Below are 24,457 nucleotides of genomic sequence, written 5' to 3' on the forward strand. Positions count from 1 at the left end.
AGGTTTTGTGTCTCGGTACCCTTAACACCACAATTCACCTCTTGATAATGTTTCAGCGCCACGATTGTCTTCACCGAATTTGGTCCATAAAAACTGCACAGCTTAAATACTCATGATCAGCGAAGATGGGAGTATGTGGGCAAGGGTGTGGAAGTTAAGGATATAAGCGAGGTGGGAGATGCAGAGGGTAACTGCAGTAAGTAATTGCTTAGTGCTATAAAGTAGCTACATTGCGTACCATAGATCTATCCTAGGCATTACCACTTAATAGAATACTAACAAGTTAACACTAAAGCTATTCCTACGAACGTTGTCTGACAGCACGTGATCAAACTGGCGAAAGAAGCATTTCCCTGCATGGATCTTGGTGGCTTTTTAGGACTGTTTGGGTATCCAAAATTGTTAGGACTACTGTGTCATACGACAGCCTCTACGGGATTCATGATCCGATTTGATGACGTATGGGCCTTTGATCATCTTTCCGCATCCGTTACTCATACACCCTCATTTTTGGGGTCCAGAAAAATCGTTCTTCCATGTTCCGGAAGTCGATGTGTCTGAAAGCAGCTTTGCTCCAGGCTTGCCATTTTCATGTATTCGCATATCGTAAGAAAGGCGAGTTCGCCGCCGTTGGAAGGTCCTACTGGATGTATGCCTAAATGAAGGAAGAGAAGCAACGTTGTCGGCACAGGCTTCGCCGGTTGCCGAAGTGTTGCTAAATCCAGCACAGAAGTACTGGACGATACGCTCAATGATTCGACTCATTCCTGTAGACGAATCATGGAGAGTGGGTCGTCGAATACATACCTAAAGCTGCGGATACTACACCAAAACACTCATACCTTCCTATAAACGATATCTAAAGCCGAATGTCTTCCAGTCAGTGACATCGTCGTAGTCCTCGGCACGTAATTCAATCTGCGCAGTCGTTACGGTCCCCTTATCGTCCTCATCCGCCATCTTACCACCAGCAACGACTCCTCCAGCACCCGCACTTCCCTTGACCCCCTCTTCGCTCTCCCTCTTTGCGTTCATCCACTGCAGGTAGCATCTCAGAACAATGGCCAATCCGACGACGAGACTGTAGCACACCAAAATTGCTCGGAACGCCAGGTTGTAGTGAGGCGCGTCCTTAGTGCGGAAAAATTGAGGTCCGGCTATGTTTCCAGCACAATAGGCGATGAAGAGAAGTGCCGTCATGGTCATCTTCTTCGTTACACCTTTGTAGTTGGCACCCACAAGAGACATTAGCAATGGGATTCCACCAGTGCCAGTCGATAGCAGAAAGTATCCGAACAGCTGGACGCCCGAAGATGTACGAGGGCGGACGTAAATTAGCGAGCTGCCTACGATGGCAGGTATCACGACGCATATGATGAGAATGCAGTTCAACTGGCGGAAGCGACCTGCAATCCACCCCGTGCCCGCAATGGTGCCTGCAGAGATGACAGATGCGGGGATGACAAGGAGCGTCGACTGCAGGCTGGTAAAGCCAAAGCTCTTGAGGACGATGTTACCGAAATTTTGGGTTCCACCGTTCGGAATCTGAGTCAGGAGGCTCATGCTGAAAATGAGCCAGGTCTTTGGGTCAATCAAGCACTCGATGACTTGGGCGAATTTGTATCCGGCGTGGGCGGTGCGGCCTGTTCCAGAAATCACGACTCGATCAGCGGCAAATTTGCGCTCTTCTTCGGTCAGAAAGCTGGCTTTTTCTATGCTGTCCGGGAGAAAGATAAGCAACGGGATGGCCCACAGGAATGTCAAGACTCCGAGGACGATGTACATCCATTGCCAGGGTGCAAGCGAGTCTGTGATATGGCCGATACCAAAGGCGAGGAATGACGCGATAAGACCACCAATCGAGTTGCCGGCAAACCAATATCCGGTCCGGGTTGGTATTTCGTCGCGTGTATACCTGAGAGTTGTCGATATGAGTACAGATAGGTCAAACATGTGCGAGCAGACCTACCATGTGCTGGTAATAAACATGAAAGACGGAGTGATGGTAGCTTCAGCCACACCTAGGAGGAACCTCACGATTATGAGGCCTCCGTAGTTGGTACACGCAGCTGTGAGTCCCACGATGGCACCCCAGAAGAGTGTGTTGGCAGCGAGGTACTTGGCCACGGGAACTCGGGGGATGAGATAGGTAGTTGGGTATTCCCAGAAAAAATAACCAAAGTAGAACACGCTTGACACCCACGAGTACTCTTGACGCACTAAGCCCTTTACGAAGCGATTAGTTTAGTTCGATGTTATCTATTGTAGACGAGGTACCCACATTGTCTTCTCTCAAACCAAAAACAGCAGCAGACGACAGAATGGTCTTGTCCATGAAATTCAGATTGTACGTGATGAACATAAGAGGTATGAGGCGCCAGTCGATCTTGCGCAAGACACGCTGTGCCAGCGCTTCCTGTTCTGCATCGGTGTGGCCATGTAGCTGCCGGGTCGCATCTGGTGATTCCTGTGTGGCCGTAACCTCTGTCTGCTTAACGGTGTCCATAGCGCCAGACTTGGGCTCGTAAATCTATGTCAAGGCTGCAGGTAGCGACGACGACATAGATATACTGTCCCCTGCCACCTTATGTGGCTTTACCAAGCAGTGAAGGTAACATTCTTATCACAGCCAAGCCGGCTTGTTGTCGCCAACCAACGATATCGGCGGGGTTGCCCACGTCCGAACACACGAAAGGGAAAGTGGGGAGAAGATAAGTGGGGGAATGCTAGGCGAAAGCTGGGATGGACGGCGGACGTAAGCGAAATGTTGTCTGAAGATCTTTCCTTATCTCGCATCCTTGCTAGGTATGTCCAGTATGTCTCGAAAACCCCGCGTATCACTGTACAGTCATGGCCGAGTTTGGGACTTTGTAAACCATATATTGAAAAAGGCATGACCAAGTGCCACGTTTGACCACGAATCTTCACAGACCCCAGAGATGAACGGCCTCCAAATATCCCCTTTCATCAGTAGAGCCTCTCGAAAGTGGAACTCCATATACATATAGAAGGAGCCTTAACGCCGGCCCTTCAATGGAAATTGACGCATCGCAACAATATCAAGCTTTGATACGCGACATATGAAGAATTGCTAGACTCATGATTAGTCCCTCGACCATTACAAGAACAAGACCGTGTACTGATTCGATTTAATGGGCACAGTGTCACGCTCCGTACCTAAAGTTACTAACTTTGTCAAGATCAAGTGACATACAATCACCGCAAAGAAGTGAACGGTGATGATGCTCGCCCGACTTTCCTGGAGACCTTCTTCGCCGGCTGCCAAGTCTTGGTCACTGAAGACGACTTCTACGAGTTAAGCATGTAATATTTCTCTCGCTGTGCCGAGATGAATGTTGGATGTTGTGAGTCTTTCTTTGACACGTAGGCACATACGGAGCGTGGTAGTTTGGTGCCAATTGTCCTCAATGGCCATCTCGGCGCGCAAAAATATGGGCTGGAAAAGTACGGCATAAAGAGTATCTGGATATTCTGCTTTCTGCGGGATCGTCCGTTGGGGGAAGATTTGGGTGCATATACTGCTGCAAGACCATGGGCTAGGTCAGCTGGCGGCGCCGGGTAGGGCTCCAGGGCTTGTCCCACGCGGTGGGGCTTGCAGCGAACGACTTCGAAAAGCCGCCGTTGCTCTTTGCGGAAGAGTTCCGCATGGCCAAAGAGGACGGTCTTCACGTCAATTTGCACTATGACGTCGATCGAAAAGATGCCGCAGACCACGTCCGCGAAGCCATTTTTGACGTCTGCGGTGGCTACGGCCTGGAGTGACTTAAAAATAGGCCCAACATGCTGAATAAGCCGTGCTTAGTCTTTGCACTAGAAAAACGGGGAGTAACTTCAATAGGTCTAGATATGTGGGTACCTGTCGAGCAGGATCTTCAGGCACCACCGCTAATAAATTCTACCCGTGGACCGGCGTGAGGCTGGGACTACGGCAATGCCTCGTGAACAGGATGTCGGAATGTCGCTAATCGAGGCCAAGAATACAAGCTTTGGAACCATCAAGGCAGATGTCCGTCACCGGTACACAAGATCTCTATCTGAACCTCGTGGACCAACGGCGAGTACAAATTCCTTCCAATACCATGTCTTCTGAACTAGACGTGCAGGATCTGCGGCTATCTGCAACCTCCCGCGTAAAAGACGGTTCATACTAGAGTGCGACGTACTTTTATATAGTACGGACGTGATCGCTCACTCCAGTACGTCCTCGGCCTCAATGGCTGGTGCTCGGTTCTCCGAACTGTAATACTGTGGTTGCGACGGTAAGTAGTGTTAGTTTTGGCCGACATCCGACGGCTCCGAGAGAAGCACAGTAGCTGCTGGGGCCGAGTATGGAGTCTCGTGCTTTGCCACCGGAGACGGCAACAGGTACCCGTCAATATTGGGAGCCCCACCGCACATGGCACTGCGCCGTAGCGTAGAGAGCCGTTGAGCGCTTGTCAGGACAACTTTTCGGCACAGTGGTCCTGCGATGCGAACTTTGCCTTAAAGGTGGTCCTCTTCCCCAGTCTTTTGTACTTGGCTCATTCATCCTTATATCTATACCTAGTATTCGGATCTTGTTTGCGTTTCACCTCCACACTCGTTTGCCCTAATACACAGGCATACTCATAATACAATGTCACTCGCTCTCCTCGCTCTTGGCGCTGTCGGCCTCGTCGCCGCGCAAGCCAGCGAAACCCCCAAGCTCACCGCGGAATGTCTTGACACGGTCATATTCTTCGCCCGTGGAAACGATGCCCCCTATCACGACGGCCGCACCACGCCGTTCCTCGACGCCACCTGCGCCAAGCTGGTTGCTGAGGGCAAGACGTGCGACTACATCGACGTCCAGTTTGACGTCACGCTCGGCGGCCCCTACTGCACGCAGGTGGCCGAGGGTGATGCCAACGGCATCTCACAGATTACTGCGTTCCAGGCGCAGTGCCCCTGCACACATATTGTGCTTGGAGGGTACTCAGAGGGAGCCAACGTTATGGGCGATGTGCTTGGAGGTGGTGGGTGTTTGGACGGGAGCACGGGGATTGACAGAACCTCTGCGGCCGGAAAAGCCAGTGAGTGAAACCAAACCCCTTCCCTCTTTGGGATCGTATACGTGAATCCGAAACGGGTCTAACGTGATGAAGTTGCTGCTGCTGTTGTATGGGGAGACCCCCGACACACTGCCGACCAGTCCTACAACGTCCTCGACGGAGCCTCCCTGCAGGCGGACCCCCGCGATGCAGACAGCCTCGCGCGTCTCAACGCATATGCATCTGTTCTCCGTAACTACTGCGGGGCGGGTGATCCCATCTGCGCTGGCGGTGACAACGTCACCCAGCATCTAGACTACTTCGACTTGTATACCGATGACGCCGCGACCTGGGTCGTTAGCAAGGTCGACGCCGCAGCCGCTCTCTGCGATGCCGCCTCCTCGTCGGTTGCTTCTTCTGTCGGTGCTACCGCCACCTCATCATCTGCTGGACCCATTGCCGCCAGCAGCACCTCCGTTGTTGCCTCCATTGCTACCCCCACTGGTATCAACTCCACAACAATTGCCGCCCCCACCGGCGCCAACGCCTCCACAGTCGCCATCTCCTCCATCACCGGAGCAAACGCGACCTCCGTCGTAGCCCCTATCTGGGCCAACAGCACCGCCGCCTCCATCGCGACCCCCGCTTCCTTCGCCCTGGTCAGCGACTCCACTGCAGTTTACCCGACCACCATTCGCACCGTCGTGTCCGCCAATGCCATTCAGAGCAATAGCGGCTACGCACCCGCGTATCCGACCACCATCCTCACCATCGTGTCGGTCACCTCGACCTTAAGCGAGTACGCCACCGTTACCGGTGCTGTGGCGCCCCCACAGGAGACTAAGAGCAATGCCGCTCTGCCCCCTGTTGCTGCGCCCGCGCCGGCTTCTAAAGCGCCGGCGGCTCCTAAAGCCCCTAAAGCCCAAGAGGCTCCCTCGCCCGCACCACAGCTCTCGCAGAAGCCTGCGTCCGCGCCACTGCCTGTGTGTGGCCCTGCGGTTATAACGACGACTGTTTACCTATGAGTGTAGATATAGAAATGGGATAGAGACTTTAAAAGCTATATCTTTATTAGATAGATTTTGTTCTTTTTCTAATACCTAGATGTCTATATATACGGTTACTATAATATTATTCATTAATTGTAATTTATAATTCTCTTCAAACTTCTCCAGTGATTAGTAGAAGTTAGTTTAGTTCTACTATTCGTTTGAGAGATCTGTTTAACATTTTACCTCACATAGGAGAGATAATCAATGAATGAATATACGAGAATGTTGGCGGTACTTCTCTTTACCTTAATCCTCTGGCCTATACCCAATGCCCGTTGGTAGACTAATGTTGGCTAGCATTAGAAATTGATTCTAGCTATAGTATTGTAAAGACTCAGGGGCTTCTAAATAGACGGGGGAAAAAGTTGAGCTGCTTCAGCAATGCAACACGCGCATTACCTTCGACGATTGTATTAATCCACATTCAGTCTTGCTTTGTATATCCTCGATAGGTACCCTTCCCCACCTGATACGAAAGCGCAATACTCATCGTATTGACACTCGAGAGCAATGCGATGCGCAAGTTAATGAATGAAAGACCTTTTACGGCCACTCACGTCCCATCTGAATTCAGTCGCTGTCAGATCATTATCCGTGCCCCATCACACGGGTGCCCGACCTAGCCCACACCCCTTATTTCGATCGGTTTGAGGGGTAAACATCCCATTAAGCCGTTACCTACTCAAAGTCATGGAAGTGTTCAGCTCTTACGCTCCTCTACCTGTCCGAGGTAAGGATGCACTTTCAATACACACACGCAGCAGCTGCCAAGTCATGGAAAGGCAAAGTTATAGAATTGCAGTGCATGGAAATCTACAACCGCTTGAATAGAGATCTTACACTCAGAAAGACTTGTTACATGACTACACTAGAGCTCGCGAAGACAATATCATTTGCAACTGTGAAACACATCAGACATTCCGAGGCCTCTGTGTTAATTTCTACGAATCAACAGTTCCGCTGTTGTCAGCGCATTCAAAGACGCCGCCAACAGTTCCATCTTGGAATTGCTGGACAATCATGACAATATTCGCATAAGTACCACCAATAGTGACGAACAAACCCATGATTAAGATGGCTGTGTGGAAAGCCCAGAGAGCCTTCTGCTTTGGGGTTCCCTTGCGGTAGCCTCTGTGCATGCTGTACCACATGATAACGGGAAGACAGATACCCAACGGACCGAAACCGAGGGAACCAATTATGGAAACCAAGGATCCATAGAAAGGAATCGCCTCGCAGATGACCCAGCCGATGAGGCCCGTGCCAAACGTTGAGGCCAGCCAGACAGTCCAGTGCTGCCAGGTGTTGGCAGTGAGGTGTTTTGAATTGCGTAACACGCGAACAAAGACCGACTTTCCAGAAATGTGTACACATATCATTCCTGAGGCAAGCAGGCTGGGAAGAGCGACGGCGTACGAGATGATCTTGATGGTAGGACCGGCAGACCCGAGGGCAGGAGTCGCAAGCCATTGTCCAGCATAGCGGTACATGACCATGCCGATGATCATGTAGGACACGATGATCCAGGACATGGTAACGTATACAGCCTTGAAGTAGTGCTGAGGATACTTCATCTCGGAAATAACCGGGACGTAACCGGAGGTGTTTGCAGAAGACGCGTATATTATTAGCGCCGCGGACCACGCGCTTGAGAAGGAAACTGAAGCAAGTGGGAAAGCTCGGAATCCAAGGACAAAGTCTCCTGTCGGGGGTGCTGCAGCCGGACGACTTCGGATGGCCGTGGCAATCAAGACGATGAGAATGGCAGCAACGATGGAGACGAAACCAACCCAAGAAATCCAAGCCGTCTTTTCAATTTTGCGGATGCTGCCCAGGATGGCGACGGCCAGATAGGCCACGAATGCAAAGGCCACGGTGCAGGTACCGTGGTCAGAAACAGCATTCATTGCAATGGAAATACCAAGAACTGTGAGGCCAGTGCAGAGCAGCCAGGAGACCAGATAGACAAATTCCGTGATCTCCTTGGCAAACATGGCCCATCGCTTGGAACCACCTGACAGATCCATTGTAGCAATGTGCGCACCATCGGCCACGGTGTGCAGCGAAGGATGGCGAATCTTGAACTGGCCCTGAAGCACGGCCATGTAGGCATTAACAACACCCCAGAAGACGATGAAGATTGCTCCAGCGACACCTCCCAGAGAATTCAAACTTGCTGGCAATGACAGGACACCGGTGGCGAAGGTCATCTTTAGCATGAAGATGGCCGCCCGCTGCCAGCTGACGTTCCGGAAGTTGACATCGCCTTCACCAGCACTAAAGACTTCTTTCTCGCTATGGATGGGTAGAACGGTGCCTTCGATGGCTGAAGGCGTCGGCGAGTGCACCGACGCATTGTCGGCCCCTTTCGGGAGCTTCTCCAAGGACATTCCGTTGAGTTCGAGCGAAGGAGTTGCGTGTTCGAGCAGAGGACGCTGCACATAGAGTAGGCGGAGGTGAACAAGTGTGCTCCAAGGAATCACAAGAGTCCCACACAACAAGTAAGTAGGGATGATATCGTCGTGTCCTCAAGATCAGAATTCTCCCTCCCACGCTGGTTTATATGAACGACAGGCGACGTCCAGGGAAGGTTACATGTGATATAAGGAAACAGATACGATTTGTTTAGTCTAAGTCTACGATTGTCTCGCGTTGTTATCGCACGCCTATCATATTATCCGAATCGCTAGAGAAGACCGAACAAGTGATGTGAACCAAGACTATGGGCGTTATCTATGCGAAGATCGACAATTCTTGGGCTAGGTCATAGTTGCTCGGAGACTTGCTGCCATCATATGGCAAGGCCGATGATAGCACCTATCTGTTCAGGGATCACCGCGCAAGTGTATTACAAAGCAAGCAGGCTAGCGTACATTTGGGGTTACTCGGCAGAACTCGCTAACCACAGACTTGGTAAACTTCTTACATTCAAAGCGGTCTTGCATTCTCTTTATGCGCGCTCTTTTCTATATGAAACTAATCCTTAGATTGGAACGACACTCGTCGAGCTAAAGCGTTGTGTTTGTGGTGAGCAAAGCCAACTAGCGTCTCAATTTGTGGATATACTTAAAGGAAGTGGCTATGGTAATAACGACAGAAGCGCGTGTGAAATGCCACTGCTGCTAGACCATGTGTACTTCTAGCGTGATTGTTGGGAAGCTGTTAATGAAGACACATGGCTGGCTTATCGCGCGATCGACTCTGCCCGGGCGGCACTTTCACATTGCAGCAGTAACACTAAGATGTGTTTTGTACCCTTGGATTTCTCGATTTGTGAGAAAACTCATTCAAAAATGAGTGTTCCAGTCAGTCAGTACAGTTGAACACTTCTGTGCAAGGCACGTGATATCCAACAAACATCCCATCTGTACCCCCCAATCGTCGATATTACACTGTGCATATACCGATCTAGCTGCCGGTTGGGAGAGAGTATGACGTCATGTAATTGCGCGGAAACTATTCGGGCAGGTGAACAGTCCAAGTCGGCATGGAATATCAGTACCATGTGCCATATCATAATAGCAGCTGAAGAAATGCAACTTGAATATGTTGATCGACATCATCCCGATGATAAGATGGGGCCGACGGTGCGCGTATCTCCTCCGACGGGTCCTGCGCGCTTCTCCTCCGGACACTACGCACGACCCCGCATTCGGTATTGTGATTATTCAAACTGCCTTTGATCCCATTGGTTAGGTTCCAACGATAAGGCAGGGCGCACATACATAGTAAGTCCGGAGAGACACCGCGCAGGTCTACAAAGGTAATCATATTCACAACCTTTGATGTTATTGATCGGCGTTCCCACAATAAGATAGGCATAAAGCATGCCTCGCCTGCAACTGTGGGTCTCACTATATCAACAGCGTTGATAAACTCTATCACGGTAGAATTAGAGTAGACGGCGCGACTCTGCCTATCTGAAGAGGTCTTGAGCTCTTTCAACGACTCTGTGTCCCTGTGTTCATATATTGATACTTGTTCCGCTTTGACGTTGCGTCTGGCCCTGGTTTCTTTAGATCAAACAAGTCAAATCATCATCAGTCCTGCAACGATGACTATTGTATCACCTCCAAGGTCAGTCTGTCGACAAATCACGCCAGACTATTCATTAATAACAGGCCGACAGCTCTGCTAAGCTTGAATTGGAAACAGTCAAGAATTTAATATCAAAGGCCGGACTCCAGGTTCCTCTATCAGAACTAGACGACTGGTCTGTTCTTCTGGGTAGTTTTGAGCAGAGCATTCAGGATATTCTGCAAGAAGAGGATGATCTTCCTGTTCCCGACCTATCCAAATATCCACGGACAGACATAGCTATTCCAGATGCCACTCAAAGCGACAAAGGAGCTTGGGCGACAACATGCATCGCAAAAAGCACGGCGCCTACCTCGTCGCTCATTGCTGGAAAGAAAATTGCATTGAAAGATAACATCGCATTTGCTGGCATGCGAACACTCAATGGACTCGATCCTTTGGCTCGTCCCTGGGTTCCCACTTACGATGCAACCGTTGCAACCCGTATCATGGATGCCGGCGGTATCATTGTTGGCAAAGCGACCTGCGAGGCAGCATGTATGGAACCCTCGTCAGATACTTCCTGGACCGGCGTTGTACATAACCCTTATGCGGACAATTACTCGTGTGGTGGGTCCAGCAGTGGATCGGGCAGAGTCGTTGCGACTGGCTCAGCAGATATGGCTCTTGGCTGCGACCAGGGAGGGTAGGTGCTAATGACTCCATCTCTTAAACCAAATGATTGAATGCTGACATGATCACATAGTTCCGTTCGCATTCCAGCATCGTATTGCGGTCTCGTCGGCTTCAAAGCCACTTGGGGCCTTGTTCCATACAGTGGAATACTGAGTCTGCACGCAGACATTGACCATTGTGGCCCAATGACAAGATCCGTGAGAGACAACGCCGCCTTGCTCGAGGCAATTGCTGGGCCCGATGGCTTCGATGATAGGCAACCCTACAACATGATTCCTGAGACACTGAAATACACGAAACACCTTGATGAGTTCCTTGGAGCCTCCAACGGTTCTTCGAAACCTCTCACATCGTTCAAAATTGGCGTTTTGAAGGAAGGATTCGAAATGTCCCTCATGGATCCCTCAGTCGATAAGGCCGTGCGTTCTGCAATCGATGACCTGAAGAGTCTTGGTGCTGAGATCACCGAAGTCTCAATCCCAGAACACAACAAGATCTGCAGCGCTTGGACGTGCGTGCAAGCGCTCGCTGGCAGCCGAGATGGCCTTCTCGGGGATCAAACCGGCCGCAAGGGTCTGCAGATGACCGATCGCGCGCAATCCTATGAGCCTTCGTTGTCACAAGAGAAATTCGACTCTCTTGGTGCTGGCGCGAAGAACCTCTACATGAAACACCTGTACGTCATGGAGAAGTACGGATTCTTAGTCCACGCAAAGGCAACCAACGTTATCAGAAGACAGTGTCGTGCTTACGACGCTGTTCTGGGCTCGCTCGACGCTCTGGTCATGCCCACTATACCCTTCCCTGCTCCGCGCATTTTCTTGAAGGACGAGACGGCTAGTCCTTTACAAAGGTTGCTGCGTGTAGCAGGTACCGTCCTCAACACAGCACCTTTCAACGCGACGGGTCACCCCGCTCTTACCCTTCCCGTGGGCTTCGTTCCTGCCCAAGACAATGCAGAGACAAAGCTGCCTACAAGTTTACAGATTGTGGGTAAGCATTTTGATGAATCGACGTGCCTGAAGATCGCGGCAGCTTGGGAGCGAAGTAAGGAATGGAAGAAGCTTAATTATTGATTTATAGCTAGGTTATTTGGAATGATAGAAGTTTAAGTATACTAAAGTTTGTTTCTATCTATTCATTGATCTTTGCATGTTCACTTCGAGCTCTATTACCTGCACATTGACCACATCATCAAGCCCAAACACCCATTCACTAGAGTTCCGGCCTTTCTTCCATAAGTACCCCTTCCACTTTGTTTACTTGAGTTTCGCTTCCTCCATCGTCGGCATCTCTACTACTTCTGATGGAATTTCGTGCCGCGCTTTAGCTTCTTCTTGTTGAAGCTGACGTCGATGGAGGTAGTCGGCCACCACTACGGGATGCATACGTCCGTCAGTCTACCATGCAGTCTGTCATGCAATCTAAGGGCAAGATGTATGACGAAAGGGACGAGGATAGCTTACGCATCAAGGCAATTGCCACGAGGGCAAACGATAGGATGGATGGAAACCCGCGTTTGAATGTTGGTGCCGTAGTCTGAGGGAAAATCAAGATCGGCAGGAACGAATTCGTAGCATAGAAGAGCCCGTTCATCGAGGAGATAGTAAGCGCTCGCTCTTCCGCATTTGTGGTGTTGATCTCGTTAGCCCATGTCTGTGCGAGTTAATGGGATCCAAGAACACATAACACAGCTTCGAGGTGACTTACCCAGGTGACGGCCGTGACATAGCCCCCTGAGAGGAAGAAGAATGCGACAATTCTGGCGGTGTCTGAAGTGCCCCAATGTATGAGGATCGAACTCCCTACAACAGTGGTCCCCAGAAGTGGTCCAACCATCCAATACAGGCGATTTCCTGTGACATCTGAACCAAAACCCCAAGCATAATCAGTGACCATAGTAACCAGATTCGAACACGCAGGAATGATGTTGCGCTGCGAGACGCTGTAACCGGCGCTCTTGAGGTAAACCGAAAAGTACTGGTTCGCTTGGCAAGAGTTTCCATAGAAGATGTACATGAGACACATAACCCACCATCGCCAGCTACCGAACATGCGTTTCATCAACTTGAGGTCAATTACGCCAGTCACTTTCGCGCGGCCTTGCCGGTCCATGCGACGCTTTGCAAGATCAATGTCTGCCTCGGTCAAGTACCAAACTTTGGAATTGCTGGGATAATCAGGTAAGAGAAACCAGACAGATAGAGCGACTGGCAGGCTCATACACCCGCATATGATATAAAGCCAGCGCCATCCAGGAAGACCGAGGTGGCCGTCGAGCGAGGCGTGTATTCCAGCTTGCATGAAACCCGAGGTAGCCGTTCCGAAGAAGCCGGTGATGTGCCAGATTGCGACTCGCTTTGCGAGTTCTGTCTTCGTGTACCACGACCCGAGCAAGAAGATGATGACAGGCGAGAACCCCGATTCAAAAAGACCAACCATAAATCGAAACGCATACATGTGGCTTGGAGATTGTGCTGCAGCTTGGGCGAATCTGGTCATGTCAATTAGTGGTCTTGACAATAGAAAAGAAGCTTGCACACGTAAAGACTGTCCATCCGAGTTCGCACGCGACGATGCAGTATCGAGGGCGGATTTTCAGAGCGATCAGATTAGACGGAATCTGCATGATAGCGAATGCGACAGTGTAACACACTGTCATAATCAGCTATTATATGTGTTGTATATCTGGTCAACCCACTCAACATGTATGTATATTGGTTTCCCTCGATCTTGAGGTCCTCTTTCATTCCGGTGACATCTGCATCGAAGGTAAACACAGCCACATGTATCATAGCCATTTATTGACTCACAAGCGTTAGCAATGTTAGCTTGGTCGATGTATTTCATCCACCAACCGAGCGTGGCGCAGATGAGGATGCCGAAGTCGAGCTTTCGAACCAGTTTCCGCTCCTGTAAATTTTGATCAGTCCCAAGATGTTGCAGCTATTCTTTAGATAAGACTGACTTCTGGACTCTTGAGATGCTGGTCTGCGTCCCAAAGGTGCATAAGAAACCGCTTCCAGAAAGAGAATTCTTGTGGTGGTCGAACATCTTCGCTCATGCCTTCATGAACGTCGACAGGCCTCGGGTCTGGGATGTTCAGCTTCTTCTCAATCTCCATCTTGATTCGAATGTAAATTTGAAAATGCTCAGAGGCAGCCTCTCCCCGTTGAAATGATACTGGATGTCACGCTGGTAGTCCAGATATAGATTCGGCTTTCGTAGAAGTCGTGGGTTGTCGGGGCAGCGCCGATGGGCGCCGAAGCTCGCCTATCAACATCCGCTGATACGAAGATAGCAAAGCAGCGCGCCAACATAATCACCATCGTTCTTGGCTCTCTAGCTATCTGCTATCACGGATAGCCGGTTAGCACCCTGCCAATTGTTCAAACGGTGGGGAGTCAGTGTGGGGTACAGAAGGATAAGATTAGGGCCGAGATAGGGCCGTCTCCGAACACATTTCTGAGCTCAGCAGTGACCCTTCACTCTATTTGGCTTGTAATCTTCAATTCTAGTCTTTAATATTGGAGAAGAAGAGGATTCACATCCACGACTTGATAGCAGATTGACAGTATGGCCCCTACTCCAGAACAACTCAACGCCGCTCGCGAAACATGCCGCCCGAATCTCGTGAAAATCACAATGGAGCGCAACGCGTTGGCGCATTCATTCGGCCTCCGGGTTGCGTTCTCAGTCGAGATGGCCTTGATTGCACAACGAGCAGGGTATCAAGCAGTGCTTATGAATCTGGAGCACATGGCCATGGGAATGGAAACAATGAGAGATATTGCTATTTCATCTTTGAACGTTGGGTACGGACAGCCTCCCGAACATATACGCCCATGATACTGATCGTGCGTTAGGATAACACCGATGGTTGTCGTACCTACATGTGCACCTGAATGGATCTCCCGGTGCCTAGACGCAGGCGCACAGTCCATCATTGTGCCTCATGTGAACAATGTTGAGCAGGCGCGTATGTGTGTAAATGCGGGGAAGTTTCCACCCATGGTAAGTATCCCCTCCTAATGAGTGAAAGCTGTTAGTCACTAAAGACATACAGGGCAAACGATCTGTTACGATGGTCCAGCCGATGACACAATATGCGACTAACTTTACGTACGATACCATCGCGGAAGTAGTGAACGATGCAGTCCTGATCATGCCCATGATCGAAACAAATGAAGGGGTGGCCAACGTCGAGGCTATTGCGGCGGTGCCTGGAGTTGATGCTCTTTTGATTGGATGTGCAGATTTATGCATGGAACTTGGAATACCAGGTCAATATGACGCGGAGCTTTTTCACTCAACTGTTGCACGGATCTCGTTTGCTGCGAAAAAAGCAAGCGTGAACGGGCGCAAGGTGTTTGTTGGGCTTGGAGGACTTGAGCCAAGGCCCGACTTGATCGAGGCTTTTGCATTGAGACACTCGTCCATAAGGTTTGCCATGTCTGGTCGAGATATGGCACTTCTTCTGACTGGTATGGCGAAACAAGCTTCATCGATTAACGAGATATCGACGAAATTGGCCCAGCCTTGAGAAGAGACTCAATAAAGTAGATGATATTCAGCGAATCCCTATTGTCATATATTCTTCGAATCCGATACCACGCTTTGACATATTTCTCGTTTCAGAAATCGTCTCTGATAACCGTAGTACGCCCGCTGTAATCTCTTCTTCTTCATGCCATGCCCAACACAACCGCAAGCATTTGGTAAACCCTTGAGCTTGCTCGCCCCTTGCCAAACTACCCGTGTCTCCAGAAACGGTGAACATATGTCCGAAGGCAATACGTAGTTGCTTCTTTCTCCACGCGATAGCGGCTACAATCTTCGCGGCGGGCAAATCTTCGGGTAAACGTATATAGGTGAAGAACCCGCCGGCGATACCTGTAGGCGCGTTCGATTCAACCACAACGCCGAGCGGAAGAAGTACCGCATCTATGCAACTCATAAGAGCATGATATCGCTTACGGTACACGGGTATAAGCACACTTTCAATATGCATCTGCAGTTGGTGATTCCGGAGCATCTTGTCTACGAAGGTAGATGTAAGATGGGACGGAGCACCACCAGAGCTTGAGGATCCACTATGTTCAGATTCCGTGAGCTTGATGTTTCCAATGCATATTTCGAAAGAGGACTTACACTTCAGACAGCTCAACGGCGAAAGCCGGTGAACCATCAGTCCAACCTACTCGGACCCCAGGACCAATGAGTTTCGAGAAAGATCCATTGCTAGCTGTATTCCCAAACTCGCTGTATCCTTCCATCGCGCTGTCGACATCGACTAGTCGCAACGGAACTGACCCGGAGACATGGTCAGTCGCGGTAGGGTCGACCGACCAGCTAAGAAAATCATACACATCGTCCGATACAATCAGAGCATCAAACTCTCTTGCCAATGCTACAAGCTTCTTGCGCGATTCTAAATTCATCGTCTTCCCACTCGGGTTGGCGAAAGTCGGAACCACGTAAATCACATATTTGTACACTTTGACGTATGTCTTTCCAGACTTGAGCTTCGGTGTCATATTCTGCTCGGCTACCGCAACTGCCTCTGTTGCTTGCAGTGCGTCACGCAAAAATGCAATATCGATACCATCTGCACTCTCAGGCACACCTTTCAACTTCCCACGGAATCCGTTGTCCTCGAAGATTGGACAGGCTAGGAAATACGTTGGTTCGACCATGAAAACTTGGCGTGTGTATATTGGGTCGGTAAACTTCTGTAGGATGTTTGATAGATTTGCGGACGCGCCGTTGGTTATGCAGATGCGATCCATGTTGGTAGCAACATTATAGGTCTTCGAGAGCCATTGGGCAATGCTTTCTCGTAGTGGTGGGTGGCCAATGTGAGGACCGTAGATTAGAGCTTTCGCTGTTTCCGCCTCGGAGGTGAGCACTTCGGTAGCGCCTTGAAGCAGGGAAGCACCAGCGAAGAGGCGTGGCGAGGGCCACCCCAGCTGTAAGTTGATGACGTCGCCCGAGGGTACCACGCTCATGATATTGAGGTTTGTGTACCGAGACATCAACGTACACGACCCGTTCTCATATCTTTCAAGCCATCATGGGGAGATTGATCGTCGCGACTGAACATCGGACAAATGCATTCCGATGTGTCCTCCCGTGTCGGGCTCATCGGGGTTGATCGGGCGCTAGGGGCGCGCATCCGACGATTGTGCTTCCAACGCGAATGTCAGACTTTCTGAATAGAGACTAGAAGCTTGCAAGGCCGATGATTCGGATAATGCCGAGAGCGTTATTGATGGGGCACTGTAACATGTATGAAAGCGTTACTTCCAGTCACGGCAACTTCAGCCAGCCCTCAACACCTGTTGCTCAACCTGTTGTCATGACTAAAAAGTGGCCTGACACCAAGAGAGAGAAAGAGGCTTTCGATGCCGAAGTCGAATTCATCGAAGCTTGGTGGCAGACTGATAGGCAAAAGCATATTACTAGGTGCGATCATTATGAGAAGCAAGTGACCCGTTTATTAACTTGTGACAATCGCAGACCATATTCCGCGAGATCAATTGCTGCTCTGCGCAATGTCGGCTTCAAGCAGGAGTATGCTTCCAGCATACAAGGTCGCAAGCTATGGCGCATCCTCAACGAACACAATGCCAAAGGCACATATGAGCTCACTTTTGGCACAACTGAGCCCTTGATAGCCAAGGAGATGACCCAAGCCAGCGAGTCTCCCAAGGTGCTGAGACATGTCACATTGACTGACATGACGTAGTGCAAACAATATATGTTTCTGGGGCTCTGTGTGGGTTGTCGCTCGCAGCTTGGCCGGGTGAAGACCATGCAGACTATCCGTCGGACCTGGTGCCGTCGGTGGTGAAGCGCATCTTCAACACGCAACTGTTTCACGACCAACGTCAGACGCAATTGCGCATGCGCTACGATGAGGCCGACCGCAACTTGCTCGAGTGCATCGACTATATGCTCCCGATCGTTGCAGACTGTGATATGGGATTCGGAACCCTGACAGGCTGTATGAAGACGGTGAGGAGCTTTGTAGAAAGTGGTGTCGCCATGATCCACATCGACGACCTGGCTATGGGACTAAAGAAATTTACAAATGGCGAGGGTCGAACGATCGTTCCAACATGCGAGTATTTGGACAGATTGAAGACGGTGCGCATGACCTTTGACATCATGGGGTAAACGTCCGTGACCTCCTACTGTGAATGGACGCTCATGGAAAATCACAGTGCCGATACAATGCTTCTCTGTCGATGCGATAGCGATAACGCCGAATTCATATCCAGTGTTCTTGATCCACGCGATCACCCCTACGTTCTCGGCGCCACGAAGCCAGTACAGTCGTTCGTCGCAGCGATCAACGCCGGGAAGGAGTCGGGTAAAGATTATCTCGCCGTCAAGGAAGATTGGAAGACGACAGCAGTGTTGATGACCTTCGATGAAGCTGTCAAGGCAAGTGCCACTGAAGAGCACTACAGGTCATATATAGCCGAGGTTGCAGACAAGGTCGTCACCCTACTGCAGCGACGAACCATTGCAAAGGGTGTAACCGGCAAGGATATCTTCTTCGACTGGGAGCTGCCTAGGACGCCACATGGGCAGTACATGTTGCAATGGAGCACACAGCAAGTTATCGATCGAGCTATATTGGCTGCGCCATTCGGAGATGTAACGTGGAGCCGGCAGGACAAGCCAAACAAGAAGGATATGCACGGCTTCCACATGGGCGTACGCGCTGTGTATCCCGACCGTCTTTTTGCATTCGGCTTCATGGGTGCCTACGATTTCGCGAAAGGAGGGTACAGCCCAGACGACTTGCGTTCCTTCCACTCCGATATCGCGCGCGACTACGGCATCGTGTGGCAAGTACAGCCCATCTGGGCTACTCAAGGGCTATCGCTGCATGCGAGACGATTTGCAAAAGCATTTGCAGAGGAGGGCATGGCGGGCTATATGCGTGACGTTGCGAAGCCCGCTATTGAGAGTATGCCTACCGATAAACACGGGAAACCAACGGCACGAGGGGGCTATCTCGCAGACGCCTTTTTCGATGTTGTAGCAGGTAGAGAAATCACTAGTGAGACGTAGGGCCAAGCTGAATTAATAGAAAATGAAAGGGTTACCCGCGTTTTCTGACTGACTTTCGGGGCCGATAACGTCTTTCCAAGGTTGCATCACGTGCCCATCCACTACGGAAGCGAACCAATCAGTAGGTGCACTAACCAGTCCTCGGCCGAGATTAGATATGGTTCGCACATCCCCTCTATCAACGTGCCAGCCTCCAATCCATCATACCCTCTGCTTCATGGAGGGCGAGGATGCTCCACCAGCCAAACGAGTGAAGTCAAACGCCTGTCAGCGATGCCGCAAGCGCAAAGTCAGCGTCTCGCTCCCTTAGACCTCAGGCTTCGCTAAACCTGGACGTAGCAAAGATGCGACGATCAAAGGCCTTGTGCTAATTGCACTCGATCCAATCAACAATGCGTTGATCCCCCGTCTGCCGTGGGATTACAAAGTCATGATTATGTCGCAAACTATTCCATGGGCCGCCTTGCGGACATCGCGTCGCTTGAAGAGCGCATCACTCGCCTAGAAGAGAGCCACATAGGACAGCATCACGAGAGTCGTCCCGGCCTGTCTGTTGCACCAGGTTCTTCGAGTTGGACCAATGCAGATTCGCCGTTTGGTATCAATCCCCCGCTACAGCAATCTGCTCAGGGTATCGGCCCAGCGGTCACTTTACCTACCCTGAACCCCGGAGACAGTCTCAATGCCAACGAGAGGGAAGCGCTGTTTTCTCTGTATATCGAAAAAGTCCATTCGAGATACCCATTTCTCCGTGTGGATCATTTGCAGCAAGGTTTAAGCACGTACACCGCCTTCTTCTGCAATATCATATACTCCCTTGGACTGCTGTTAAGTGCGAACGGCCATGCCCGCACTTCTCAACACGGCCAGCAAGACTTCTACGATGCTGCAGTAAATCATTTTCTTCCTGCGGTTTTGGCCCAGTCAGACCGACTGTTACACATACAAGCTCATCTTCTCCTAAGCATGCACGCCTTGTTTTCACCTTCCACTGAAGGGATCATATCCGCAGTGTCAACAACAATGCGCTTTTGCGTCATGGCACAGCTTCACTTGGCCGATGCAGAGCCTCCCTCTATAGGCATCGCGTCCAAGGTCCTGATTCAGATGAGACGGCGCATATTCTGGTCTGCATATACTCTCGATCGTACCGTTAGTGCGGTATTCGACCTTCCGTTCTGCATTCCCGACTCGCAGATTACCGTCAAATTGTTCGCAAACATAGACGACAGCAAGCTCGAAACTTGCTGCGAGGACGCTTTCCCAAACGATCCGCCCAGCTTCCCTGGCCTCACAAGCGTATCTGCAGCTATGCATGTGGTGTACTGCCGACAGATCCAGTCGGAAATACTCAATACCACACTACATCGGGATTTTCGGACCTCAATGGATACGCATCACCGCTGGCGACTGCGTGTCATCGAAAAGTTGGACAAATGGCGCTCCCTATGCCATCGTTATGCTGATAAGCGAGTCGTAACCTTTTCTAACAGCGAGTGGTTGCACATGATCTACAACTACAGCCTGGCCATGCTTTATCAGCCCACGAGGACGACCGCAAGCGAGTCTGCCGGCGATTGGACTGTCAAGGCATGTACGCAGGCACTGCTCATATTCCGCAAATTTCAACGACAGAGGCCACTCACTGACCTATGGATCGGTTTGATCGCGCAGTTCAAGTGCGGCGTTGCTTTGCTATACTGTTACTTCGCTACGTCCCCTGAACAAAGATCACCAACATATGAGTCTCTCGACGTATCGGAAGCCGTGCGAGCTTGTAGCATTACTCTGTCGCTTTTGGCAGAGAGATGGCCGCAATCGAAATGTGTCCGCGATGCTTTCGATCTCTTGGCTCGCGAGATTCCCTTATTCGAACCTAGCGGACTTACGGCGGCTACCAACAACAGAAGGCGTATGCGCTCCGAGTCTGCAGAAGCTTTGACAGAACTCATGCCTAGTCTTGAGTTGCTTGTTGTACATCGGGGCACACTGCGCATGGTGCAGGAGATGATGACTGACGACTTTCTTCGCTCGCCTTACAACCATACGAATGATACCGGGGACGACGCTGATACTGCTGAACCCTCCGGGACAGCTGATACAGCCGGCGATCTTGGTTCGCGATGCTCGGGGGTTACTGAGAATTTCTTCCAGCCATTTACGCCTCAGTATATGCTATTGGACACTTTGCCAGGCTCCATAGATCAGATCGAGGACGCCGCCATCTGGTTTCCTGGCGACTTTGACCTTGACACTACCTTCTAGTTGTCGGCAATAACGGGAAACACCGTGGAAATGTGGGAAAGCTGGGCAACTTTCGCGGCGACATGATAACTATTGAAATTCGACGCAATCGCTGCTTAACGACCATGATTTACTCCCGTAAGAGGATATGGCGTGATCTTCGAATCCATCAAAGAATTTCTTGTTCACACATGGTTAGTAAGTCAGCACCAGATAAAGCCCAAGGCATCTTCGTCATCATCCTCCTTGACACCCTCCTCACCATCCTCATTGCCCTCATCATCGCCCTCATCATCGCTCTCCTCATCGCCCTCGTCGTCATCCTCGTTCAATGCGCGCAATTGGTCATATGGGTTATTCATGTGCGCTTCCGTTCGACGAAATGTACTGGAGTGCACGCGACTCCATACACTCCCGTCCACTAGAGCGTTCAGTCTACGAGCCTTTGAAGGCGGACTGAGATTCACCGCTACTCGATCAACAATTTCCTTGCAAGTTGGGCTTTCCTCAAGGCCACCCTCTAAGTCGGGTCCTAGCTTGAGAGCTGCTTCAGGGTTTGTATCAAATCCAATCTTACGCTTGGTAGCATACATGGTGGATTTTGGAAGGTAATCACCAGGTGAGGCCCATGTAGCGCTGCCTAGGCGCTCAAAATCCTTCTCCCAGCCTGGAACCCGACACCGACGTCGTCGGGCGATGTTTATGATTGCAAGGTACCACAAGTATCGCTTCTTTGGTCGGTGGTCGTTTCGGAACTTAAGAATCCTCCCGTCGAGCATGGATCGCTGAACATACCCAAGGTCGGATTATCCACGGTTTGATCGAGGACTCGGACTTTGTAGGGCTCCTTGTCGTTATCGAAGTCCACCTCCTTCTTTGTTTCTGGTTCGACATCTCCCCCAGAAGCTGGTATGATAATTATTTGGCCACCACCAAGTAGGCTCCCAAATTCGCGGTGTAGTATGAGGCCGTTTTCGAACCCGTTGGATTGATTGTGTTACAATTTGAGCAAAGTGAAGCTCAAGTATGTACAGAGAAGTACCATTCCTAGGCCCCGACACCGGGAACGAGACCTTCTATCCTTCCATCCCGGCCCGTAAATTCATTTCAATCCTGGGCAGCTCACAATACAATATGCGCAAACCAAGTAATCTAGTTCTTCAGAATGGGGCCCGTCAAATCTGCAGCCGGCATCCAAACCTGGTACTTCTTCGTCGCCGAATCATATGACACGATGACCTTGCCGTGGTAATCGCTATCGTCCCTCGACGTGGCCATAGCATTCTCCGTGTTCTCGTACTTGACCAGCTTCGTCGCTGTCCCGGGCAGCAGGCCGTCGACAAAACTCTTCATGTGCGCCCCAGTCGTCCTGTACTTGTCGCCAGTGCCCTCGACGCCGTCCCACACAGCGACCATGGACTGCACGTTGCTGTCTGCGGTGAGGGAAGACTTGACGTCAGTGAGAGCCTCGAAGCCCGTCGTGGGGTACACGTCATCGACGTCGGATTTGACCTCGGCTTCGGACAAGTATTCTGTGGCGATCCTTTTCTGCGCGGGGGTGAGCCTGAAGGAGGCGCGGCGCTTGCCTGTCAGGGGGTTGGTGAAGGCGTTGTCGAATTGCGGGGTCAGGTCCTTGTACGAGGCATCGCCGACCGTGTTCTGCCAATGGTGCGACTGCGGCAAAGGAAAGTCAGTGTCTGCGCTTCGAGAATTACGGATTTGCGGCGTCACTTACCACGTAGACACCTTCGTCAGAGATCGCGACCACAGATGTACCTGTTGTTGTTTAGTTAATACTTAATCTACACGTTCGGGAGTGGGGACTAAGTAGGTGTATTAGCTGCTGATCATTAAGTCGTTCAAGCATTCAAAGCCTGAAGAGTTTAAAGATCGGCCAAACCTATCGCCTTATCCCCCGAGGTGACTTACATCCCATCAGGCTCTTGACGGTCACGAAATTGATGCCTTCACCCAACGAGGACCACTTTATGAAAAAGGAGGAAGGAGGTGGGCTTGAAACTGTTCTCTGGCATATGCAGAACCTTGGGAGACGACGCCCACACATCCTTGGTCCAAGCCATGAGACCAGCTTTATCCCTGGACGCGGGCTCGAAAGTAGCAGCACGCTTGGAAAGAGTAAGGCTGCGGAGGGAGGAAAGGTCTCTGATGGTCTTCTTGCCACTCTTCTTGCTGCCCTTTGCGCCTGTCGCTTTGCCGCACTTCTTGCAATTCTTGGGCCTGCAGCCCTTAGTGGGACGGAGGACCTCCCAGTTCCTCTTTTTCTTCTGGTCCGGGCACTTGCCTGCCTTCTTCTGTTTGGCCGTGCATGTGTCTTTGCACTTGCCTGCCTTCTTTTGTTTAGCTGTGCACGTCGACTTCGGCTTGCCTTTGGACTTGGTCTTCGTCTTCGTCTTTTTGCTCTTGGCCTTAGCCTTCTTCTTAGGCTTGGTTTTCGTCTTCTTCGTTCGCGCGGGACGTGTGGTCTTCGTACGACTACCACCTCGGCTACCCCTGGCCCTGGCCTCGAGGACATCGTGCGTGCCGCCCGTGATCTCTACAACACCTGCATCGTCCGGCGGGACGAGAGCCCTGGTCGATGTGGTAGTGAAGGGGCTAGAGGTTGTTGTAAGAGCATGCTCATCCCTCTTCTTGTCGAGAGCCAAAGGCGTCACGCCGAAGAACAAGAGCGACGCCAGGAACGCGTTGGTGAACTTCATCTTTGGCGGCAAGATGCGAGCTCACGGTCAGATGCTATTCTGGGATCAAAGACAGATGGATGTATCTCGTCAAGGAAGCCCACAGGGACGTCTGAAATGAATGAAAATGAGAAATGAACGAATGAAAGAAAAGTTGGCGCAGAAGACAGTAGAGACTGTGGTGGTTGGTAGGTTGTGATCGGACCTGACTTAAGTTCCATGTATACTGCTTTATACACCGGTGTATGGCTCTTCAGGGGGCTGAGCACCAGGTAGAGTCGTATCCGTCCACTCGGAGTCCGCAGAAAATCATCACTTCAGCTCACACCTAGAACCTAACTTCTAAGTAACGAGTTAGCAACATTCGCTAGACGTGTGCAAGATCGCCAGGCGCCTCTCATTCCGTGATGATGCAATCTCTGTTACATGTCCGTAAGTTAAATCTTCAGGCTGTCAGCTTAGGCACGCTGAACACTTGTCTCTGTGGCTCTGCTCCTGTGAGGTCAATGCAGAAGCGAGACATCTCATTTTGAACTTTAACAGTGCCCTGTGCACGCTCAAGGGGTTTACTTCCACGCTGATCCGCTGTTCCTAGATACTTCTTCGTACCCAGCAGCCGCTACTTGGTATTAGCATA

General features: G+C 50.8%; 9 protein-coding genes across 9 annotated transcripts; 4 read left to right on the forward strand and 5 right to left on the reverse strand.

The window, feature by feature from the left end:
- Positions 1-846: 846 nt before the first annotated feature.
- Positions 847-2,506, reverse strand: N0V89_012072 (uncharacterized protein; the record flags this gene model as incomplete). Its single annotated transcript, XM_056220797.1, has 2 exons — positions 847-1,965; positions 2,282-2,506. The coding sequence occupies 2 exons, from the start codon at positions 2,504-2,506 to the stop codon at positions 847-849; spliced, it is 1,344 nt and encodes a 447-aa protein (XP_056066100.1).
- Positions 2,507-4,639: 2,133 nt separating this feature from the next.
- Positions 4,640-4,957, reverse strand: N0V89_012073 (uncharacterized protein; the record flags this gene model as incomplete). Its single annotated transcript, XM_056220798.1, has 2 exons — positions 4,640-4,878; positions 4,954-4,957. The coding sequence occupies 2 exons, from the start codon at positions 4,955-4,957 to the stop codon at positions 4,640-4,642; spliced, it is 243 nt and encodes an 80-aa protein (XP_056066101.1).
- A 36-nt stretch (positions 4,958-4,993) lies between these two features.
- N0V89_012074 (uncharacterized protein) lies at positions 4,994-6,055 on the forward strand (the record flags this gene model as incomplete). The annotated part of the gene is made up of 2 exons (XM_056220799.1): positions 4,994-5,002; positions 5,192-6,055. The coding sequence occupies 2 exons, from the start codon at positions 4,994-4,996 to the stop codon at positions 6,053-6,055; spliced, it is 873 nt and encodes a 290-aa protein (XP_056066102.1).
- Positions 6,056-7,023: 968 nt separating this feature from the next.
- On the reverse strand, positions 7,024-8,438 carry N0V89_012075 (uncharacterized protein; the record flags this gene model as incomplete). Its single annotated transcript, XM_056220800.1, has 2 exons — positions 7,024-8,408; positions 8,435-8,438. The coding sequence occupies 2 exons, from the start codon at positions 8,436-8,438 to the stop codon at positions 7,024-7,026; spliced, it is 1,389 nt and encodes a 462-aa protein (XP_056066103.1).
- A 1,698-nt stretch (positions 8,439-10,136) lies between these two features.
- On the forward strand, positions 10,137-10,809 carry N0V89_012076 (uncharacterized protein; the record flags this gene model as incomplete). Its single annotated transcript, XM_056220801.1, has 2 exons — positions 10,137-10,145; positions 10,204-10,809. The coding sequence occupies 2 exons, from the start codon at positions 10,137-10,139 to the stop codon at positions 10,807-10,809; spliced, it is 615 nt and encodes a 204-aa protein (XP_056066104.1).
- A 292-nt stretch (positions 10,810-11,101) lies between these two features.
- On the forward strand, positions 11,102-11,871 carry N0V89_012077 (uncharacterized protein; the record flags this gene model as incomplete). Its single annotated transcript, XM_056220802.1, is given in 2 exon segments — positions 11,102-11,105; positions 11,117-11,871. 2 exon segments carry the CDS (start codon positions 11,102-11,104, stop codon positions 11,869-11,871), a joined length of 759 nt encoding a protein of 252 aa, XP_056066105.1.
- Positions 11,872-15,942: 4,071 nt separating this feature from the next.
- Positions 15,943-16,803, reverse strand: YEY2_2 (Valine--pyruvate aminotransferase; the record flags this gene model as incomplete). The annotated part of the gene is made up of 2 exons (XM_056220803.1): positions 15,943-16,764; positions 16,795-16,803. The coding sequence occupies 2 exons, from the start codon at positions 16,801-16,803 to the stop codon at positions 15,943-15,945; spliced, it is 831 nt and encodes a 276-aa protein (XP_056066106.1).
- A 1,162-nt stretch (positions 16,804-17,965) lies between these two features.
- On the forward strand, positions 17,966-18,880 carry N0V89_012079 (uncharacterized protein; the record flags this gene model as incomplete). Its single annotated transcript, XM_056220804.1, has 2 exons — positions 17,966-17,970; positions 18,022-18,880. The coding sequence occupies 2 exons, from the start codon at positions 17,966-17,968 to the stop codon at positions 18,878-18,880; spliced, it is 864 nt and encodes a 287-aa protein (XP_056066107.1).
- Positions 18,881-22,276: 3,396 nt separating this feature from the next.
- N0V89_012080 (uncharacterized protein) lies at positions 22,277-23,841 on the reverse strand (the record flags this gene model as incomplete). Its single annotated transcript, XM_056220805.1, has 3 exons — positions 22,277-22,798; positions 22,860-22,900; positions 23,145-23,841. The coding sequence occupies 3 exons, from the start codon at positions 23,839-23,841 to the stop codon at positions 22,277-22,279; spliced, it is 1,260 nt and encodes a 419-aa protein (XP_056066108.1).
- Between the last annotated feature and the right edge of the window lie 616 nt (positions 23,842-24,457).

Source organism: Didymosphaeria variabile (genome assembly GCF_027946475.1).
Source record: "Didymosphaeria variabile strain IMI 356815 chromosome Unknown scaffold_9, whole genome shotgun sequence".
Lineage (NCBI taxonomy): Eukaryota > Fungi > Ascomycota > Dothideomycetes > Pleosporales > Didymosphaeriaceae > Didymosphaeria > Didymosphaeria variabile.